Source organism: Vigna radiata, chromosome 8 (assembly GCF_000741045.1).
Source record: "Vigna radiata var. radiata cultivar VC1973A chromosome 8, Vradiata_ver6, whole genome shotgun sequence".
NCBI classification, from domain to species: Eukaryota; Viridiplantae; Streptophyta; class Magnoliopsida; order Fabales; family Fabaceae; genus Vigna; species Vigna radiata.
In genome coordinates, this window is record NC_028358.1 from 31,049,458 (window position 1) to 31,073,116 (window position 23,659).

Below are 23,659 nucleotides of genomic sequence, written 5' to 3' on the forward strand. Positions count from 1 at the left end.
TTCGACAACCCCAAAAATATCTTCCTGCGTTCTTTGAAGTTCTAGCCATTTTTACTACTGCAATCTCATCACAATTGCAAATGGGGATTATCCCTAGCCCCATTGAACCACCCCTAGGTGAATAATGACAACAACGATGGCCCAAGCTATTGCAAGTGGAAGAAGAAGATTGGGAAGCAGACATGGCTCATTAACCAACAAGGTTGGGAAGAAGATGGGGAAGATGATTACTTAACCTTCAACGTCACTATGGCTTTCACATAACAAAAATAAAGACCATAATTTGAGAATCCACCCTTTTTTCACCTCTTATAAGGGTAATAACAAAAATACAATTTCAAAAATAATAATTCCAACTGACAATGCCACAAAGGACTCCACGTTAGCCAATAAATGACATTTCACAATGGACTTGCACATTTGGATATCTCGCCGTTAACCATTTAAACGGAATTTGTAAAAAAAACTAAATTGAACACAAATTACGTTTTTTAGGACTAAATGGAACAGAAAAAACAAATGGAGACCATTTTGAATGTTACCAACATAAACTGGAACCAAAAAAAGTATTTAACCTTTTTTTATACTAAAAAATAGTACATTTTGCTAAAATATACCAAACTGAAAAAAAAAACTTACACAGATTAATAAATCTTTTATATATATATATATATATATATATATATATATATATATATATATATGAAATGTTTCCAAATATCTAACATGTCCAGATTTCTTTTGAATTTTTTGGAATTATTTTTAACAGAACATTAAAAACACATTGATGATAATATATTAAAATTATTTTTAATATATTTTAAACGTTAAAATAAGTATTTTTTAGTATATTTTTAAAACACAAAAGAACAGTAAAAATAACCAGTAAAGAATCGTGATCAAAGAATTCATTAGGATAATGTAAGATTTTAACAATATATTTAGTTGCATTGATCAGTTATTAATTCGAATTCTTTTATACACTTTTCTCCAAAGATTTATTATAATATGTGTGAATTGACTATTTTTGTATCAAAAGAATGATATTTTTTTATTTTTTTTACATATTATTATGTATCTTATTATTTGAAAACTAAGTATGCGTAACAATATCATTATCAAATAGAGAAATACTTATGTTATACTTGTAGTTATTTTATTTACATTATTATTATTTATTAATTTGAGAGAGAAATATGTATTTTATGTTATGATTATTATTTTTTTATTAATTTGAGCATCAAAGAGATTTATCTTAACTGATTTTTTATTTAGTATTCAAACTATTTCATTCAAAAGTTCTTTTTCTTTAACCATTCTTAATTTTTAGTAGCACTCATATGAAAGTAGTAAAAAAAATAGCTATACGAATTCCTAAAAATTATATATTTGTTACCACAATACTTGGTAAGATCACAAGTGTGACCATACAGCCTGAGAATTACATAAAACCGATGCTTTTACATACCATACCAGCCTGTGCAAATTCATGTTAAAATCACACTCATTACACACTTTTAACATAAAAGATAAAAAGATTATTGTCATTATACAAATATTATATTAGATACTTAATACCAAATACTTAATACCGATAAAATATTAATATATATATATATATTTAATATAAATATGTGATATAAAAATTAAAGTACTAATACATTATACCTTGTAACTCTAATTTCCAAAATTACATTTATTTCATTCATGCCTTTCATTTCCAACTTATATCATAAAATTAGTTTTATTCTTGAAACATTAAAAATTTACACTTATTTCCATAAAAAAAGTTACATTACAATAAACTTTTTCAGTAAATTTAATGGTTTAATTAAGTCCCAAGTTAATTTTTTTTGGTTTATGAGTGTTCAAAATTTTAAACTTTTTTAATCAAATCTTTATCATTAGATTTTTCTATAAATTATACAATGTGACAAATATTGAATGACAATTAAGTTTTTTAAAATTTTAAAAAACTCAATAACCACAAAATTTGATAAACATTCAATTAAAAATTCTCAAATTTATGAAATTCAAAACTTAATTAAACCATATTTAAATCCTTAAATGTTATGTTTATAAATGCATAAAAAAGTTTAAAAAAATATAAAATAACAAAATTTATAACAAAAATGTTACCATATAATATCATTAATTTTATAAATTGACACTATGTCTAAATTATAAGTTGTATTAGACATAAAAAAAACAGTTTATATTTATTTGCTAACAATTTTATTATTAATTGGATAGAGATTAATTACATTATTATGTTTTTTTAAAAAATGAGACTTAATTCAACATTATATTAATAGTTAGATCAAATAAAAGAAAGTAATCATGTAACTGAAAAGGTAATTATACCGAAAATCTTTAAAAATGTAGTCCGTAAATTTATTGTGAGGTCCTTGAGGAAAAGTTGGTTTGCATAGATGGCTGACTTCATTCTCAGCCCTAACCAGTCCCCTACTAAGAAAAATGGGAACAAACTAATCCCAAAACCTGAATCCACCATTAGCAAATAGCCAAAGTTATCAAGGATATTTTGCTCAGTATCTATGTTACCTTCCATTTATTCCAGAGAGACTCTTGGAAGTTTATTTTATACACTGACAAATTTCATTCCAAAATTTTTCGGCGGACAAATTAGAGAATTGAAATGTTCCACCCTTTCTAATAGCAATTGATAGTGAGAATAATTAGCCTAATTTTCCCAATGTGATGCCACAACCATACCATAAAACTTACATCTGCAAGATATTTGCAACCTAGCTAATCAAGTATATTATAATGTTACAAGAGTGATGTAATTTCAGTATGTTGGTCCATTTCCTGGGGAGAAAAGGTTCTCAAAAACCCATAATTTTCAATTTCTTATATTAACTAACAGTGAAAAGGAAAGGGCAGACAATATCAGTGTTACTTTTTATTGTCGTAAGCAGCTATATTCTGGGGCTCACATTCAGGACTAAATAAACGAACCAGTAAAGCTGTGCTTGAGCTTACAGTTACAGCTCCACATGCTGCCCAACGAAGGCTCCTAGGATTTGTAATTCGAGGACCTGCATGACCAACAAAGATTGAGAGAGAGTCTAGAAGGATGAGTTACAATGTCACAATTTTTGATATTCAAGCGATACAAAAAATTCAAACTGTTCAGAATTTAATCATCATCCACAGGAAAACAATATTATGAGCAATTCAGTTGCAAAGTTCTGCTAGAACAAGAAGGAAGCAAGATTAAAAGGTAGAAGAACAAACCATAATGCAGTCGACAAAGGATCCAAAATCCTAATGCGCCCCCAACACTATAGATTCCAGCCGTGTGCCTCATTAGCCGAGAACAAGGTTTTGCATCAGACCTCATAACCTCACCATCAGAAAAGCCTAAGAAACGCCTCAGCGACATTGTGTTAGTTACCTACAGAAAGACAACCCCGGGTAGTTAAGAGTTATTACTCAACATACTGGACAATTGTGATAAGAAAGATGTCTGATAGAATACCTCCAACTTCAATATAACAGTAAGCATATCACAAAGTCACTATTCATTAGCGTGCTTGTGATTGCAATGCAAGCAGAATTCACTCTTAACAGTTAGACGGCACATGAAAAATGTCAATATTAAACTTAAAAGTGGTTGATGTAAAATGAAAATCAAATAGAATAAAACAAATATTCGTTGTAAGCACAGAAAACTATAAAGTTGATGCTACTGATATTAAAGGATGTGAAAACTAGTTTTATTTTATTAGAACTTCGCCTGTAATAACTTTAAATTTAGTAATAAACTAAAAAAATAACCACCCAATATATGAGACTAGTTTGCTATACAATGTTATGCACTTCAACCATAAAAATTAACAAATAGTAGCTTCATTACACAAATATAATGCAGCAACAGAAACTTTAGCTGTAGCAGATCATATTGATAGTGCAGCATTTGCAGGGTGAGGCCAGTTAGTTACAAATGTTATCCGATAGAATTTATAAAAGAGAAATTTGTCTCATGTTCCCTGTGAAATAGCTTTATAGTGTTCTTTAAAGAGTCAAATTCAAAAGTCCAATTTCAGACTACCCTGGAGGTATTATCTCATAATAAGAATTAGAATTGATGTCCCGTTTGAATATTTTTTCTTTCGTAAAAAAATTATAGAAGAAAAGAAAAATGCAAAACGAATTAGTTTCTTTTATAAGTTAAACCAGTTATCACAGAAGAAGCTCAATTAATTCACCTTTTATTTTTTGTGTCTCCTATAGGCGTCATAGAAGAATTTGTCGAATTGGATGTTATTCCCCAAAAGACAGTAAATTGCATACCGATTATGCTTTTATAGACCCTTTATCCAAACAAAGTAGAAAAACGAAAAGTGCGAAGACTTCTCAATAATAGAACAATATGAGAAGCCTCTATATTATTGAGATTCCCAGTTTTCTACACTAATTATTCTTTAACCAAGAGTAGAAGCTACCAATATATTATGTCTCAACCAAAGTGGTGTGAACTCCCTTGAGGTCATTTTATCAAACACCTAAAATGCAAGGTCATACACTAATCAAACTAAGGACAAAACCAGATTCCAAAATTTCAGCAGAAACAGGATTGCAAGAACATGTTACATTATGGCATTGACGAAGGTGAAGTTGAATTAAAGCTTCAGTTCAAACTGATAAAGAAAATTACCTCAAAATACAAAGCCACCGAAGTCAGAGAGAAGGTCACTTTGCTGCCTAATCACTGCAAGGAAGAAGGCGCCTCTATGNGAATTGTGCCTTGAAGAGCTACTGGGNCNGACTGAAATGGGCCGGGGTTAGTTAAGAGATAGCCCACCCTTTAGCCCATTAAATACTTGTTTTTTGAACTGTTTTCTAACTCTAAAATAAAGCATGAAAAACCATGTTCTAGTTCACGCACACATGCACCAGATATATACACATTATATTTTAACATACATACATTCAAATTAATTTGAAAAAGTTCTTCAGTGACTTATATAAATTTTTACTTTTTAATGTATATATAAAATAATCTTAACTCATTAAAAAAATCGTCTTTATTTTTCTTTAAAGTCCCAATAAAAACTTTTCAAACATGCCTTTTATTTTGATCTTCAGGTAGCATACAGGAAAACATAAAAACAACAGTAGTTACATAACTTGAATGTGAACCAAGTCGAACTTTCATATACGAGATTTTACATGCTGTTAACAACTTTATATTTGAAAGATTATTTGGATCTGTTATCTTTATTTTCTTCCTCCCAACTTTTTATTTGAACGAGACAGAATTAAAAAAATCCACTGTTTATTTTTCATTTAGACATAAAGAGGTCGATGTTTATGAATTAAATGTGAAATAAAAATAAAAGAAAAATAAAATAAAAAATAAACTATATGTTGGTTTATAAATGGTATCAATAGTAGCAAATAAACCCATAGAATAGTTCTAAATTTTCTAAAGCGTACTTAAAGCATTCATCGTTGGTAACAATTAATAATCAACTTTTAATTGACATCTTAGGTTCTCTGTGTATGTATTTTTTCTTTTAATAAAATGAAGAGAAAGAAATAAGAATAATGAACATGCTCATAGATGAGATTATAACCCCTTTATTAAATATTTGTCGATTACTTTTTCTCGAGCTTCGATGATTTTAATTTGACTGCTTCAACAAATTAAAATTATCACACAATATGCTTTTCATAACATATATATGTCTTTAATCATATTTATTTAATTAGATCATTTTATAAAATTGGCTAATAAAATATAACGGTTCTAACACATTTATTTATTTTATTACAAATATACAAATGTGTCACAATATATATATATATATATATATATATATATATATATATATATATATAAATCCTTACAAATGCGTTAGACTTCATGAACTCAAATTGTCATTATATACCTTAAGCATATCCAAAAAAATCTCATTCATTGAATATATTCGCATGTAGAACCAAAGCAGTTTTCATTGCACCAATCGCAATCAAACCTGACAATGACATTAATGCTAACATAACCAAATGACACAGATTCATCATGAAATGTGTAACATGAAAATTATGTGAAGGTGACTTATTCACCTCTATTTTCAACTAACCATTACTTTATCTCAATGAGATCATACAAAAACCTTAATGTACAAAATGTAATTTTAGAATAATAAACCATATTTTATTAAACCAAAAGTTGTCCATAAGAATGTATATGCATACATGTAATTCAATCATAGAACAAAAAACCACAAAATGACTAACTCTCACTAAACCAAAGATTCCTCAAAAATTTAAGCAATCATATGACCAACATGCTTATGAAAGACCTTGGGTGTAAGTCACTTAGTAAGAGGATTTGCTATCATGGAGTTTGTCCCTAAGGGTTCTATGAAAATCTGTCCACTTTGTACCCTTTCTTGAACAACTAGGAACTTGATATCAATGTGTTTTGACTTGCATGAGTTCCTATTGTTGTTAGAATACAATATAGCTTATTTGTTGTTAGAATATAACTTTAGTGTTCTTTTAATTCTTTCCATAATAGCCTTGTGACAAAGTTCCTCAGTCATGTTCCTTGATTTGATGTTTCATAGCATGCTACAAATTCTACAATTATAGTGGATGAAGTCATAAGCGGGACGCTTTTGGTTGGCAGAAGGGAGGCGTGACGCTGCTAGGCTGCCGTGAATGGAGGTGGAGGAGGAGGCTGGTTTCCTCTGCTTGGTTTGGATCTGTTCTTCCTTGTGCAGTGATGGCGTTGAATTGACCTGCATGGAGAGACGAGGATACATGTTGCAACTTTGGAATACCACCTTAGTGTTTCTAAATATGAAATCTACGGTGTCGTAGATGTCACATTCCCTATTGCCTCAATGAATGTACAATGTGTCTTGGTACCCCTTGAAGTTGCAGCTGTAAAACATGGACAAATTTGCTCCGTTTCGAAGGGCCACCGCTTGGTGCTTCACAGCTCCGACAGTGTTTTGGTGACTTGGAAATTAGTTTGGCTCAATGAATTTATAGGTGGAGAGGAGAAACTCTTTTAACGAGACAGAGACCTCTCATGGTTATTGTGGAAGCCAACACGGTCTCTTTCACAATCAATATTTTCTTCCAAGATACACCACACGTGTTTGAATCACTAGATAAATCATCTAAGCATAAGATTTTGCGATTAAAAAATTAATCTAGTGCAATTATATAATGTAGTAGTGTTATTTAATAATAATGATATTTTTTTTTTTAAATTTGGCATAAATTTGGAATAATTTATTAGTTGAATATGGTTGCAGCATATATTTCAAACAAGTAAATGCATTTACATTTATTGTGAAAAAATAAGGAAAAAAAAAAGTTGTATAAGAGGTTCTGAAATTCCAAACTAGAATAGTCTTTGGTCTCTCTGCCTCAGTGGCCATCAGAGTACTCTAAAAAATCTCATATGCATTCTTACTCCTTCGTTCTTTGATCGCAAAGCAACCTAAAACTGAAACCAGAAACTAATCGATCCTCCCAATTATTGATTGCACCAAACACCATTCTCGAGCCTCACTGTTTCCTCCCAATTATTCAAAGGAAGAAGTTGGGTGGTGGAATGAGAAAAGAGAGAAGAGATAAAAGAGAGAAGAAAGATAAGAGAGAGAAGAGAGAACAGAGAAAAAACTGGTTGTTACAGAAAATGCAGAAGAGAAAGGGAACAAAGTGTTCCACGTTAGAAGAAATTAACGTTGTTGTTAATTTAAGGGAAGGGATCGAATTTTACAAAAATTCGTAATAAGGGAACAAAATAGTTTTATTTTTAAAACTGGATACAAAACAAAAATCCAATCCTTGGGAACGGAATAAGTATTTAAGCCTACCAGCAAATAATTAAAATAGAAAACCCAAAATTTGACAAATACAACTCTAAGTTTCATAAACAGGATTTCTCATTCAATTACGAAGATTTGAATAGAGTTGAGGCCAATTAAACATAAACTAACATGCTTTGGTACCAATTGTTGGTTTATAATTAAATGTGTATCAATAATAAACAATAAACCTTTACAATTGAGCAATTCCCAATTCTCTTTAGAACAGAAAACATAAGCCTAACCAAAGCATTAACCATTGTAAAATAATACAACTCTAAGTTTCATAAATAGGATTTCTCATTCAATTAAGAAGATTTGAATAGAGTTGAGGCCAATTAAACATAAACTAACATGCTTTGGTACCAATTGTTGGTTTATAATTACATGTGTATCAATAATAAGCAATAAACCTTTACAATTGAGCAATTCCCAATTCTCTTTAGAACAGAAAACATAAGCGTAACCAAAGAATTAACCATTGTAAAATAATAGTAATCAACCTTTATTTGGTCTTTGATATTCCTTTTGTATAACACCTTAGGTTCCCTCTGTATTTTCTCTTATGACGAGGAGGAAGAAAAAGAAACAAGAAGAATGAGCATGCTTCCAGATGGGACCATGATTCCTTTAACTCATGTGGATTTCTTTTCCTAAGTTTCAATAATTTTAATTTGACTCTTTTAACAAATTAAAATTATTGTTGATCTCTATCCAATATATTTTTCAATATATATATATATATATATATATATATATATATATATATAGATATATATGAATATTTCAAATTGATATCATTGGATAAATGGATAACAATGGATTGACAATTTCCTTTTACTAGATAAAGAATACAGTATACACAAATAATTTATAACCATATTCAAACGTTTTTTTACACTACTTTTTGATAAAATATTTGTTTTTTATGTAAAAATATTAAACTTTTGTAAAAGGTAAAACAGAAAGTTAAATTTCATCAAAATTTTCCAAAGTTAACGTTTTTATACAAAAAAACAAATACTTCCACTCCATTTATCTTCACGTAAAGAATAGAAATTTACTATATTTTCTCCATCCTTATTGCATTGAAAGTGCGTTAGACAGAAAATAAGAAGAAAGAAAGAAGGTAAATTAAACAAAAGAAGAGATAAGAAATATAATAGAAATAAGTAAAATTTAATAAACACTTTTGTTTTTTTATAATAACATCAACTTTATATATAAAGTGGATGTTATTATTAAAAGCAAAAGTATTTATTAAATTGTGATAAATAACATTCACATTTATATTAGGACTCGTTGGACGGCTTGGAAGTTGGGTCCCAAGGATGCAGAGAACTGATCATTCGTTGTGATTGAGCCTTAATTAGAACCACTCTACTCCTAAGTCTATGGTCATCACTATATATAGAAGTCAAAGGTATGAGATAAGTAGATTCATTTATTGCGTATTTAATACTATGCCTTGATTACTAAACGAAAAAATTAATTGACTTTGGCATCGGAGGACCTTTGACAGAGGTACCCTCCCGGATGGACTTGGAGAAAGATAGAGAAGACAGACGGTCAAGAAGAGAAATTATAAAGAGATTAGATGATTCGATCTCACATCGGAACAACATTGATATTCATTATTTTATTTTTTATTAAAATACATTTTTACTATTTTTTAATCTTAATATTTTAAATCTTTAGTTTTTCTAATTTTTTTTTAATTTTAGATGATAAAATATTTTAAAGAAAACAAGACAACTGATTATTACTTTACAAAAAGTATGATAAATAAGTATCTTTTTCTTAAAATGTAAAAAAAAATATTTATATAACATTTAATTTAAAATATTTATTAACATTAATTTGTTGCTTTTATTTATTATTACTTACATAATTATTTATTTCATTTTACATATTATATTTTACATGTGATTTTTTTTCTAGTTTCGAATTAAAATTTGATATATTTTTATCTCAAAACTTAAAACAAATAAATAAATACAGTGATTTTAATTTAATTATATTATTTATTTTACATATTAAGAAAAATAAAATATATCAAAATTTTTAACAAATTTTAATTTTATGTTAAAATTTATGAATTGAAAGTATATTTATTTTTTTTTCAATTTAACAAATTCTTTAAATATTTATGAACTTTACAGGATATTATTAAATTTGTGGAGAACTATCAATTAGCAGTATTATATTAAACCAAAAATTTTAAATTATATATAATAAAAATTGAATTGTACATTATAGTTCAGTTTTAATTATAGTTTAGTTAATTACATATTAACTTAGAACTAATTTGTTTTATATTTTTTACTTGAAGTTTGCATCCTGGTATTTCTGTAAATAGAAGAGCATTGAGTCCATCCCTTAATGATCCCAACGAGCAGGAAACTCCACAAACAAGAAATCTCATGTTCACATCATCATCATATATCTTTACAGCAGATATAGTCTCAGGTGAACTTTCCTCTTCCTCTTCCTTCATGTCTGCTACACTTTGACTGGTATCAATGTTGNGAGGAACNCCAAAAATTTGTGGNCCAAACTTACCNGCACCNTTATGGCTGTTAGAAGGTAAGACATTGTTTTGTATACAGTATAGTCTAAACGATGCCAGAGCAAGCTGGAAAGCATCCCATGTATGGCTGGATGTACTCTGTGCTACAGAGAAAAAAAGAATGACGAAAATGTGAAACTGCATACTTTCAAAAATCATTTTTCCAATAGATAGTGTATGGAACTCCCTTATTACGGAGTGCCTCCGCCAATTTCTCTCCCGTAGGAGTTTCTAAATAAATGGTATTAGGTAATTTGGAACTTAATAAGGTCAAAATCCTCCCATACAAGGGTCCCAATTTCTCTCCTATCTTCTAGCAGCTGACCTTGCAGGTAAACAAAATCCGGCTGCAGTTGTTCAAGAGCCCGACCGAGTTCATCGGTATTAGGTTTGATCAACAACTTGACCTCAAGACTGCCAGAATAAGCAAGCTCTGGAAAGGAATAAGGAGGATGATCCTCAGAAGCAGCACTCTGCTTCTGCTTCTGTTTAATGTCACGAGATTTACCACTATAGAACAGCAAGGAGACTACAATGTCTTGACACACCCTAAGAATGGAACATCATGTGTAACCAAACTCTTCCAAATACATGTACAGAAAAAAGAGACCAGCACTTGTCACAACTAACAAAACACTACTACAAAAGCTTCTAGTGTAGCCACCCCCAATGCCTCCTAACGGTTCTATAAGATAGCAAAATCCAACCCGGAAAGAAGATAGGAATGAAGGTTTTAGCTCTGTCCCGTAGGAATTGGGAACAGCAACACAACTCTGAGATTGAAGAAAAGGGAACGACCCAGATCATAAAGAGGCGAGAATCAGCAATCCAATTGGTCAAATAACTTGGCGAAGAATTCAGGACAAAAATCCACACCCAAAATCGAATCAATAAGTCAAGAAAGAAAGTAAATTGGGAACCCTACAAATAAATCTCCTGTACAAGTTGAACAGGACTGGTGCTCCACCACCACCTCCGCAGACTGATTCGATCGAATTGGGTCACTTTTTGGCACGGGCCAAAGTAGTCGATGTTGTATGTTGTGTTTGGACTAACTTAATCGAGTTTGAGTCGTGTTTTACTAGTTAAATTTAACTAATTTTTGGTTAGGGTTGATTGAGGTGAATTCAATCAATTTTCGAATGTGATTGGCTTAGTCGAATTTCACTCATTTTCAACCAGTTCTAATTGAATCAAATTTAACTAATTTTGATTGGGATTGAGTCAACTAAATTTTAGTAATAATTGTCCTATATAAATTCTATAGATTTTTTATAGGAGGTAACTTGAGCTAAATTCAATCGATTTTTAGTTAGAAATAAATTGAGTTTTGATCAGGGTTGTTCTAACCGAATTTAACTGATTTTTGATTGGAATTGACTCAATCAAATTTTGATAAAGATCGGCTTGATTGAGTTTTGTTTGTAATTTTCATGACCTAATTCAGTTGATTTTAGATTGGGACTGATTCGACTAAGTTTTGTTTATACCTAATCGAATTTAATTAAGTTTTGATTCCGATATGTTATGACATTTTATCCTACTTGATCCCTCTCAATTTTTTATTTGACCTTCCTCCTTTCACCTTTTTATTTATATTGTTTAGAAAAAAAACAATATTATGAATAAAGTGAGTAAATAATACATTTTTAACTTTTTAATTAACAAATATTACAGTTGAATTTAAAATTATTATAGTTTATTTAAAAAATAGTGCATTTTAGTTCAAAATTAAAATTAAAATTAATGCAGTTTAAAAACAGGTAGTTCAATTTATATTACAATTTTATGCAATTTCATGCAATTTAATACAATACAATTTGATAAAAGAAAAAAAAATTAGTTAAATTGGTTTGAACTAATTTTTCAGTTCACAAACTAATTTTTAGTTAAATATATTTATCCTTACAATTTATTTTGCCAATCTCTAATCACATTAGTCTTTAATTTATCAGTTTAAATTTGTTTCTTAAATTTTATAATCAACAGAACATTGTTATATTTCTTTTCCTATATTTTTGTGAATAGTGAACCATTTATATGAGTCCATCAATTAAAATAATGTGTAAGTTATGCGAAATCTCTTTTACCTATGCATACCAATATTCAATTCGAATAAATAAATAAATAAATAAATAAATAAATAAATAAATAAATAAATAAATAAATAAATAAATAAATAAATAAATAAATAAATAAATAAATAAATAAATNATAAATAAATAAATAAATAAATAAATAAATAAATAAATAAATAAATAAATAAATAAATAAATAAATAAATAAATAAATAAATAAATAAATAAATAGAAACGTAAGGATAACGTGCTCCACCTAATATAATAAAATACTTTGGTGGAGCATGGGAAGAGAAGATTTTTGTTTGAGAGTGTAAGAAAAAAGCCAAGCTCCACTAAATAATTACATAAATATTCAGATAATAGGATAAAGCATGACCTTGTTGATGTCATTCTAGATATGTTTTTTTAGCAATTAACTAATTAACTGAAATATATTGTTTCTAAATATATAATTATCACCCAAAAGATTCCAATCTTCTCCTCCTAGAGACCTTCCTCTCAGTGTAGGTAACTTGCTCTTTCATCAACTCCTCTCTCTACTCTGCTTTGAACGGTAGTCAAGTACCACGATAGTTGCCTGCAGTAGCTAAAAAGGTTTCATTTTTCTGACTCTTAGCTTTAATCACATGTAACCCCTTAAAAAAAAAATTAAAACTTCAATCATACAATCATCTCACTGAGTTCAAGCAGCTTGGTTTCTTCTAATTTCCACTAGATTTTAGTTGTCTCAGTTTTTCTCTGGTTACAGGTTTGATTTTGAATAACTTTTTTTCCCTTTGTTTATGGTATCATGATCTTATGTTGAGTTGACTTTTTCTGGTGATATCTTATCCTCAGTTTTCCACTTGTTTTGATCTGTCTTCATGCTACTATATAAACATGTTTCATCTCACTTCTATTTATCCTTTCCTTTTCTTTTTGATGCATCTGTTCGAATATTCTGCCAGTGGATTTGGGGACTGGCTGTTATTGTTACCAGAAAAAAAAAAAGTTTTCTTTTCATGTATGGGTAAAACGATTGTATAAATAGATAAATCAACTGAGAAAAATCATTAGAATGAGATAAGATGAAGAAGACATGTGTTGGCTTCTTAAAGTTCCACCTGAGGTTTGGGATTCATTGTAATAATTCCATTAATACCGTTTATTATAAATTTTGTTGATGAGATTTTACTTTTGCCGACGATTTTGTTAAGATAACTTTTTCTACAAGATCCGGTAGAAAAAGAGAAGAAAGAAAAACAAGATAAGCATTTTTTTAATGGTTAAAATTAGCTCAGCATACGTTAAATAAACTTCTGGGGAAGATAACATGTGAGCTATTTTATTTCTGTGTAAGTTCATTTTAGCGTTTGGAAAAAGTTTATTTAATTTTTTCTTACGGTTTTTTTTTTTTTTTTTTTCAAGTTTACTAGTGTTGTTTTGAGAAAGGAATTTCAAACATGGGTATCCTTGGATGACCTTCTTCGTAAGCTCTTTAGGGAAGAAAAAATGAATTTGACTTATACTAAAATTCGTTTATGTAGAAGCTGAAGTTCTTGAGAGAGGTTTTACGAATTAGTTCATGCATAAGCTAGTTCATGTTACTGTTTTGAATGTGTATCTGGGACTATATATCTGACTTAACGTTACATTACCTTGTATGGCAGATTCTCCTTGAAGATGGGGAACACGTATTTTATGTTAACCTTTTGTTTGTGGGCTTTGACATGCTCACTTCTTCCTTCTTTCTCGTGTGGACTTATGAGAATTGGTTTGAAGAAGAGAGATGTAGATCTTGATAGTATCAGAACAGCTAGAATGCTACGAGGAAAACTAAGATTAGGCAGACCTGTGTTGGGTGCATATGATCAGTATGTTGGCAAACCAACCGATGAGGGCATAGTACCTTTGAAGAATTATTTGGATGCACAATATTATGGAGAGATTGGAATTGGCACACCTCCGCAGAAATTTAATGTCATATTTGATACTGGTAGTTCCAACCTATGGGTTCCATCATCAAAGTGCTATTTTTCTGTGAGTTCAACTTAACTTCTGTACATTCAATCTTTGCCAATATGTACTATCATTGAGTCTTGTTGATTAATCTTCTCTTACAGCTTGCCTGCTATACCCATAAATGGTACAAGCCAAAGAAGTCCAAAACGTATATAAAAAATGGTAATGCCAGTTTCTTATTATGCAGAATCATCATAGTGGTAGATGCAATAATGTAACCACAACAGTAAACGATAGTGCATTCTATGCTGATGCTATTCAACATGTTTCAATTCACCATTTTACTTGTCAACCAGGAACATCATGTAAAATAGCCTACGGATCTGGATCAATATCTGGTTTTTTCAGTACAGATAATGTTAAAGTTGGTGATATTGTTGTCAAGAAACAGGTGAGTACCTCTTTATACATTAGCTCCCACATCTAGAATGTGCAGTTTTGCTGCAATACTTTATAGATTTTATCGTTATATTATTCTTTTTAACTGTAGGATTTCATTGAGGCAACTCGAGAAGGAAGTCTTTCCTTTCTGTTAGCGAAGTTTGATGGATTACTTGGGCTTGGGTTTCAGGAGATCTCTGTTGGAAGTGCTGTGCCAGTATGGTATGTTTCATCATGTACTTTTGTTAGTTCATTTGCAGCTGGTGTCCATGTCCGAAGGCCAATTGGTATGCCTACATCTTTTCATTTACTGATCCATTATAAATTGCAGGTACAATATAGTGCAGCAAAATCTTGTAAGTGAGCAGGTGTTCTCTTTTTGGCTCAATGGCGATCCAAATTCAAAAGAGGGTGGAGAACTAGTTTTTGGAGGTGTTGATCCAAAACACTTCAAGGGAAATCACACTTATGTCCCAGTCACCACAAAAGGCTACTGGCAGGTGAGCAAAACAATTTAGTTTGATCAGGAATGTGTGCTTTATTTTTGAAGGGCTCACAAGAGTATTTTCCTTTTCAGATTGAAATGGGAGATTTTTTAATCGGAGGTCTCTCAACAGGTGACTACATTTCATTCATCTTCAATGCTATATAGATAGTTTCTTTTGTCTTTTGGGGAGTTATTTGCGAATAAGTAGTGAGCGATTGAGTGGTTGAAAGGTACACTGAGTACTCAAACGTACTGCAGTGTGTTTTTAAAGACTTTGATGAGTACTCAGTGTATCTTTTTTTCGTAGCCATAATCTTTGATTATGAAATGTATCTAATCCTGTATATCGATGCTATTTTCAGGTGTCTGTGAGGGTGGCTGTGCTGCTATTGTGGATTCAGGAACATCTTTGCTTGNTGGTCCAACTGTGAGTCCTTCCGCTTCTTTGAAGACTTCATATTTGTAACTTTCTGTTTTTAATTTTTATGANGCTGTTAATTTCAGGCTGTTGTAACTGAAATCAATCATGCAATTGGAGCCGAAGGAGTTCTAAGCGTAGAATGTAAGGAAGTTGTTTCTGAATATGGAGAAATTTTATGGGATCTCTTGATATCAGGAGTAAGTTCTCTTGCCTAACCTTGAAGTTTTCCTTTCACCTTGATNTGCTGCCTTTGCTCTTTCCCTTCACTAGTTTTCTCTCCTCAGACCTAAGCGTGTTTGGTCTTGATTTGCAGGTACGACCTGATGATGTGTGCTCACAGGTTGGTTTATGTTTTGCCCAAAAAGGTCAATCAGAGAGGTCAGTTAGTTTGTTTAAATATACAATAAGCAATTTTATATATCAGTGTTTTTTATGCCCTTTNAACATATTTGATTCAGTGCACTTAAATTAAGTAATGTTTTGAAGATGTTGGAGGGATGGTTAATATTCTGACTGTGAGCTTATCAACCAATTTCTCAGGGCTTGATACCCTTGATTACAACTACTGGTTTATAAATTTCTTNTTTTGCCACTGGGAGAATTTAGGTTCTATTCATACTCTTTAATGCCATCAGATTTAGGCTAAAACAGGCACCAAAATTTGTTCATTGGTTACAATTACTGGTTTATGTATTTCTTGTTTTTTCAACTGAGGGAGTTTAAGTTCTATTCTTACAATTATATCAGATTTTGGTTGAAACAGACTCCTAAATTTTCTTCGAATCCTTATACTGTGCAGTAATGGAATTGAGATGGTGACTGAAAAGGAACAGAGAGAGTTGTCAGCTAAAGATACTGCTCTGTGTGCTCCCTGTCAGATGCTTGTGATTTGGATTCAGAATCAACTAAAACAACAGAAGACAAAGGACACAGTTTTCAACTATGTAAATCAGGTAGGCCTTTTGAACCATCATTTTCAGAAACCCTTGATGTTGGTTACCTTTATATCACTACATATATGTCGTGTGATGTCTTTCCCTTGATCATTGGCAGCTGTGCGAGAGCTTGCCAAGTCCAAATGGAGAGTCAGTAGTTAACTGTAATGGCATTTCTGGATTACCAAACATCACATTTACTGTTGGAGACAAACCTTTCACCCTCACTCCTGAGCAGGTTAGCTTTACAAAATTGTGATAAATGAAATTACAAAGCAGTTTTGGCAGATGATTACACTCCATAAATCTAATGCTTGCCTCCGTGGGAAGTACTGAATATTTTTTACTTTTTAGTGGAAATATTGAACTACAAATTGTGGCATTACATATCTATCTACATCTCAAGGCTAACTCTTTAGAGCTTTTTTATTTATTTTATTCTGGTTCTGAAAATACTGTGTAATTTCAGTATATTCTGAAAACTGGAGAAGGCATTGCAGAAGTTTGCCTTAGTGGGTTTATTGCTTTTGACATTCCTCCTCCACGGGGTCCTCTTTGGTATGTTACCCTTCTAATGTTAATCAATTTAAATTATTTATGCATACACTTGCATAGCACAGAACAAATATGCATGGAATGATTCACCACTATTGTTCTAACAAGATTTTCCTTTGATATTGCCTTGACTATTTACCTGAAGGATTCTTGGAGATGTTTTCATGAGGGTGTATCACACTGTCTTTGACTATGGCAATCTTCGAGTTGGTTTCGCCAAAGCTGCATAAAAAGACATGTAGGATATTATGTTTCAGGACATCTTTTAATGAACTTGTTTATGTGTTGTAAATAATCCTCAGTAACTAATATGGCACAGGTTCACGTTATAGATTTCATGAATGTACACACTAGTGAAACTACGCGCTTTCAAGTATTGTGTATTTGTACTTGAAGGGATCATTTTCATTAAACACCACGTTGAACACTGGATTATATATTGTACCCTTATTTTACTGTGCAATGAAGATAGCAATGGATTCTGTAGCCAAACAAACAACATGAATACAAAACAAGAATGTTTTTTCATTTACCTCAATTGTCCAATAATGCATTGTTTACTTTGCCCAAAATTATATGCTCCGTATTTTCCGTGCATTGAATATGATGTTTAAGCATCCGATTCTTAAAAAGCTAAACCATGACTGGTGTCTATACATTCATAGAACTTGTCTACTATTCTCTGTTTTTTTTTTTTTAACAAATGATCTTGGGCTAAAGTCTACAGTGAATAAAAGGAAGCATTTGCTATTATGGATTAACATGTTCACTTTCAACTAGTTAAATAAATATCTTTGATACGAAAAACATTATACTGTTTAGTAACATTAATTGAAAAGAATAAATCATTTGAAACTAAGCTGAATCTGTAACAATTTAAATAAGAATTGAACTTCAATTCAAAAACTAATTCAATCATTTGATCGACATAACAATTAATTGCAGGCTAGTTAAGTTGGGTTGGTTTGTGAATATAGAATATTTCATGTGACATTTTGAATGAACATAGTATATAATAGGCTTAATTGCATTTTTAATTTCCTCTACTTTTTAATGTGCTTAGTTTTATAGTTCATCAAGTTTCTTGAATTAAAAGATTATTTAATTTTTCTTTTAAAATGAAGCAATTTACTTTTCCACTCAAACCATCGATTTCTCCTTCTACTCAAAATCTTTTTATATTTTAAATTGATTAAATTGTCTTCTATCTAAAACTCATGAATCGTAAATCAAATGTCATCCAAATGAAATTGTCTCATAAAATAGGTCAAATTTCATTAACTTGCAACTAAATTTCTTACTTTTAGTTTTAAAATTGCTGTACATCTCAAATTCCTAAAAAAACCCTAAAATATATGGATATAAATGTAATTCGAGGATTTTAAGTATAAGAAAAACCATGAAGATCAAATTTTATTCATTTGGAAAATAGATATACTTAATTAATTAAAAAAAAAACCAAAGACCAAAATCTTAAACAATTTGAATTAGAGAAATACAAACATAATTAGGCTTCTTAGATCTTTTTATTTTTTTTAAATATTAAGCCTTTAAAATATTATATATTTTCAAGTTTTGTAATTTACTGCTACTGAACATGTACAAATTTTAAGAAAAAATTTATAAATATATATTTTTTTACATAATATCAAATAACAATGAAAAAGACTTAAAGTAATTGCAAATTAATTATAAGTGTTCAACCATATTATTACAAATGGTTAGAAAAGTAGTACTTCCGTTCTTCAGTACTAACATATAATTTTGATATAAAATAACCTACTAACATTTATTATTGAATAAAATTAATTAGATCTCCAGACAAACTTTTTACTCAAACCACCTGTCATTCCATCAAATAAAATATATTACAGTCAATTAAATTTCAAAACATACTTTAACTTTAACGAATTAAATGTTAACACATCTTTAGTGAAATCTTCTTTACCAACATATTTCCTACTGTTTAAGATTACATCGTATCAACCTAAATAATTAGCCTATATGAGATACTTTTCTAAAAACTATGTCGTTTTTCTTATATTCCAAGTCCATGTATAGTTTATAGTAAGTGTATAATTTTTTATTAAAGATAAACTCATTAAAATTATTTATAAATCAACCTCTTTAAAGTATACATTCAAATAAAATCATACAATAGACATGTCTATATTTAGAAAAAAAAATTAAAATAAATGTATATTAATTGGTAGTGCGCACTGGTGGTAGTTTGATGTTTTCTATGACTTGCTTAAAAACATGAAAAAAAAAAAATTCCATTTAAATTCTTCATAGAATAGATATTTGTGAGTACATTTTTTTAATAATCCCGCATGTGCTCACCAGTATTCATAATTCCTACTATATCATTTTAAATTATTTTTATACTAAGGTTTGTCTTATAAAAGTAATTATTGAGATTTATCCATTTAGATTTAATTGAGCTTTATCTCCATTAGCATTATCTCTAATCCGAATAGATATGTATACAGTAAAAGAATGAATAATGGATAACCATGTAATTAAGGCCTTTTGTTAATTTTGTTTAGATTTCAGTGTGTATATTAAATATTCGAGAGTCACTTTTAATTATAAAATAGTAATATTAAAGAATTAAGAGTATTTTGCAGAGACTTTTTTTTTTTTTTTTGTAAGGATGGAAATTTGTTTATGAAAATATTTTCTAAACATCTTTCGATTTTGACGAGGAATTACTATATATGATATATATTTAATATTTTTATTATCTTCTATCATTGTTTATCTTTATCAATTGTTAATCGATACTTTTATTTTTTATTTAATAGTCATACAATTAAAATTTATTTCCTAACATTTAACTTTGGAAAATAAACGTACATTTTAACATTAAATACATGATAATATCATGTTTTTTTTTGTAAAATTTATTTAATTAATATTTAGTAAGAGTAGATACACAAAGACATAATACCCACATGGATGTGGATACAATAATAAAGATTATTCTTTACTTTCAAAATGACAAGAAATACATTTGTCACTCAATTGCCATTTCTATAATTTCTTGAGGAAATAACCAATAAACCATCATTAAGTATAGATAAAAGAGGTAAGAAAAGATAACAATTTTGAATGTTGTTATTAGGATGGTGAAAATAATTTTAAATGTTTAGTTAGGAGAGATTCCTTAATATAGATTATCCAAATTCAACCTAAGTTGAATTCTTTTTAGAAATTTCAAGCCAACTCAATTAAAAGAACAATAATAATAAAAAAAAGCACTACTTTGAATGAGATTAGTTTGAGTTACAGGGTTGGTAGTTGGTTTAGGTTTAACTTTGAATGGGATTTGGCCGTGTTCATCCTTTTTCCCTTTTCGTTTCGATGAAGCAAAATAAAATGAAAAAGAGAATAAACCGCAATCTTCTTTGAAAAAGCAGCTACTAATCCAACTTTATAAACAACTCCATCATCTTTAACACATTTATATTATATAAGATGCGAATACTTTCAAGGTTAAATCAAAAGATCCGTACAATTTTTGATAATGATATGCATCGGATAGGTGAATTACAAAAAGAACACAATTATTTACAACATTCAAAACAACCTTTATCCAAGTTAGTCTCTTTTTCTTTGTTGTTTGGCTTCAATTCTTAAAATGTTTGAAATAGAAGTAACAGTAAGGGTAAAAAGTGTCATATTAAATAAAAATAAGATCGATTTAAAATATATAATTTAAAAAAACGAGTGATTTCGATGTTTTGAATTGTTATTAAACATGTCACAATGTATGACGAAAAAGAAAGCAAATCCATACCTTCAAAAGGCATTAAGAGCGCGTATGAACTCTGATGGAAGCATCGTTGATGACATGATGGTTGTTTGGTCGAGACAATCAAAATCATATGATCGTCAGTTGAAACTAAAACTCCTGTAATAACAACGACAGACGATGGTACCGTCGACAGCGATAGATAACACCATCGCCGACAGCGATGAGTGTAATAATAAAAATAATAAGAATTTTTTTCTCAAAAGAACTTTAGACTCTACAAACTTCATCTTATAAATGAGTTTTATATGACTAAGTTAAATTTAAAATATACTTTTTAATATTTAAACAATTAAATGTATTTTTTTAAACTTATTTTATTAACTTCTCATAAACATTAAACATTGAAATTTTAAGTTAAAGATATGTGGTATGAAATTTTTTATATGCTTTAGCGCTGCTGAATCTTCCTCTTCTATAATCATGATGACAAAAAGTTTCTTAACATAGACATGTATATTTTTAGTTTAGGACTATATATTCGTGTAAATCTAAGATGAACTTTGATATAATATATATCATGAATAGAATTTTAATAACAATTATTCCCGAGAATTCTCCCATGACAAACAAGTTAAAGAATTTAAATAGGTCCTGTATGTATAAAACTGCTATCACATAATTAGGTGGCAGTATGTATAATAACAATTATGTTGAAGGAAGTTAATAAATTGAAGAAGATGATTAATTTCTGAGGAAGTTTTCTGATATTGATTTTGCTTTTCCATTTATTTAGGCAGTGACAGAATAGTTGCGGAAAATGAAATAGAATTTGATTAATTTTTTGAATGGTGGAAGGTTAAAGAGTGGAGAATATGATAAGATGTATCCATCATACAAAAGTGTCTCAGGTCTCAGTAGTAAGACTCACTGCTTTCATCGAATCCTGCTTTCATTATTGCCTTCTACCAAGAGATTGAATATTTCTATTTTCAACAACATAAAATTAATAAACATAAAAGTAATATTTATTTTGAATCCAAATGAATAATTAAAATGAGGTAAATTCAAATATTTTCATCATCTCTAAATATATTCCATCCAACTCTATTACCATTTTCCAAAACTAAGTACTTGGTTGAGGGTATTAATTATTTACTATTATTGTTCTAGAAATATGCAAAGCTTGTGATTTAAGTATGAAGCAGAAAACAAAACGTTATTCTTCTGTTGTACGTAGCTTTTGAAGCTTAAATGTGATTACAGCAAAGGAGCATAATCATAATGGCTTAAAATAACAGTTCTAATTAAAAAAAAAAGAATATAAATATAATATTTAGAGATCCGTGTCTAAGAGTGCAAATTGGGTATACCAAACTCTGGCCTTTAACAAATATTTAAAACCAGATATTTTTTTTTAGATTCCCAAACTTGGCAACTTGCAAGAAGCAGTGAAATGAAGTTACTGCTTCTTTTGGGTTTTGGTTTTCCACAAGTAAAAACTTGTAACAGTTGTAGTTTAGTAAATGCACATCAATATATTTATGAGCCTTTTCTGCAGGTGGCAGCCACTGAGGACTTTTCCTGGAGAAGAGAATAACTTAGAAGAAAAGGAGAGGCAACTTTTGTTCTATTTTTTTTTTTTTAAATAACCTTTATCTGTTTCTTTAAAAATTTCAAAAACTCCTAAACCATACTATCCTGTGATATGCATGAACCATATCAATAAAGCAGTTTTTTGACCACCTTTCTTCATTCTTCGTTTAGTTAACAACCCATTAATCTTATTCTTCACACTAAATTAATATTGTTTTCTTTAGCCTTCTCTATTTTAATGCCAAATGCATCTCACTGTTCATTTTATCCTAGCAGTGCCATCATGAACAGTCACCATGCAGTTTTGTAAGAGTGTTACAACTTTTAACAAATATTTATTATGCAATATGCTCTTTACCTAGCTGTGAGAATGTTCTCCTTCGGCTATAATTAAACTTAGATTTAGTTCCTCAGTGTGACTGATTATAGGTGTAGAGTATAAAGTGTAATTTATAACCATTGATTAAAAAATCAATGGAATAGGTTTGAACACTTTGAAGAAAGTGATAATAATGTTGAATGATTTTAGTCCATGTAGGAGATTACTGAACTAAATCCGGTAAAAAGAAAAACAAAACCAATCACATGAGTTCGGGTCAAGCAAGAAAACAAAGCACTGGAGCACAGAAGATGTGCCCTGGGAAACGTTAAATAATTGTTTACTGTCCCATGTGAGGATGTTTGGACCCCTGGTTTGAATCAGATTCCCTTGCCTTAGCTTAAGAAAGGACGTCTAGTAGTACTATATAAATAGAGACCCTTAGCCTGCAAGTTGCTACACAAGACAATTCTTCAATTCTTTCTCACTCACTAGCCATGGGTGGCAACAGGCAAAGGAAGTCTTCCTCCTTCAAATCTGTCTTCAACATCTTCAAATCTAGCAGTAGGCAAAGAGGAGGGCATTATGATGCTTACGATGATGGACCAAAACAATGGACCAGAGTCTGGCCAAGTGACGAGGACAGAGGTCGTTGGGGGGTGGCTGATCCTGTCATTGACATGCGAGCCACAGCT

General features: G+C 29.9%; 2 protein-coding genes across 5 annotated transcripts; one reads left to right on the forward strand and one right to left on the reverse strand.

Annotated features, from left to right (window-relative positions):
* Positions 1-2,602: 2,602 nt before the first annotated feature.
* On the reverse strand, positions 2,603-4,819 carry LOC106771310. 2 transcript variants are annotated; one of them, XM_014657266.2, is made up of 3 exons: positions 4,685-4,819; positions 3,262-3,421; positions 2,603-3,062 (listed from the first exon to the last, which is right to left on the reverse strand). In XM_014657266.2, the coding sequence occupies exons 2-3, from the start codon at positions 3,407-3,409 to the stop codon at positions 2,920-2,922; spliced, it is 291 nt and encodes a 96-aa protein (XP_014512752.1). In that variant the 5' UTR covers positions 3,410-3,421; positions 4,685-4,819; the 3' UTR covers positions 2,603-2,919. The 2 variants fall into 2 exon arrangements, with proteins under 2 accessions (XP_014512752.1, XP_022641016.1); XM_022785295.1 differs by lacking the exon at positions 4,685-4,819 and adding an exon at positions 4,473-4,532.
* An 8,076-nt stretch (positions 4,820-12,895) lies between these two features.
* On the forward strand, positions 12,896-17,824 carry LOC106772254 (cyprosin). Of its 3 annotated transcripts, none has more exons than XM_014658530.2 (14): positions 12,896-13,019; positions 14,162-14,531; positions 14,615-14,675; positions 14,810-14,904; positions 15,004-15,116; positions 15,226-15,394; positions 15,472-15,511; positions 15,744-15,808; positions 15,886-15,999; positions 16,116-16,180; positions 16,602-16,755; positions 16,856-16,975; positions 17,207-17,295; positions 17,438-17,824. In XM_014658530.2, the coding sequence occupies exons 2-14, from the start codon at positions 14,175-14,177 to the stop codon at positions 17,520-17,522; spliced, it is 1,527 nt and encodes a 508-aa protein (XP_014514016.1). In that variant the 5' UTR covers positions 12,896-13,019; positions 14,162-14,174; the 3' UTR covers positions 17,523-17,824. The 3 variants fall into 3 exon arrangements, with proteins under 3 accessions (XP_014514016.1, XP_014514015.1, XP_014514017.1); XM_014658529.2 differs by having other exon boundaries at positions 12,956-13,106; XM_014658531.2 differs by lacking the exon at positions 12,896-13,019 and adding an exon at positions 13,136-13,260.
* The last annotated feature ends 5,835 nt before the right edge of the window (positions 17,825-23,659 follow it).

Excerpts from the sequence above, each read along its gene's own strand:
- LOC106771310 (XM_022785295.1), bottom strand. The coding sequence starts at position 4,520 with ATGACCTCAAGGGAGTTCACACCACTTTGGTTGAGACATAATATATTG. Across the intron at positions 3,422-4,472 it reads GGTTGAGACATAATATATTG|GTAACTAACACAATGTCGCT; the intron begins GTAGCTTCTACT and ends GTCTTTCTGTAG. Across the intron at positions 3,063-3,261 it reads CCTTTGTCGACTGCATTATG|GTCCTCGAATTACAAATCCT; the intron begins GTTTGTTCTTCT and ends TTGGTCATGCAG.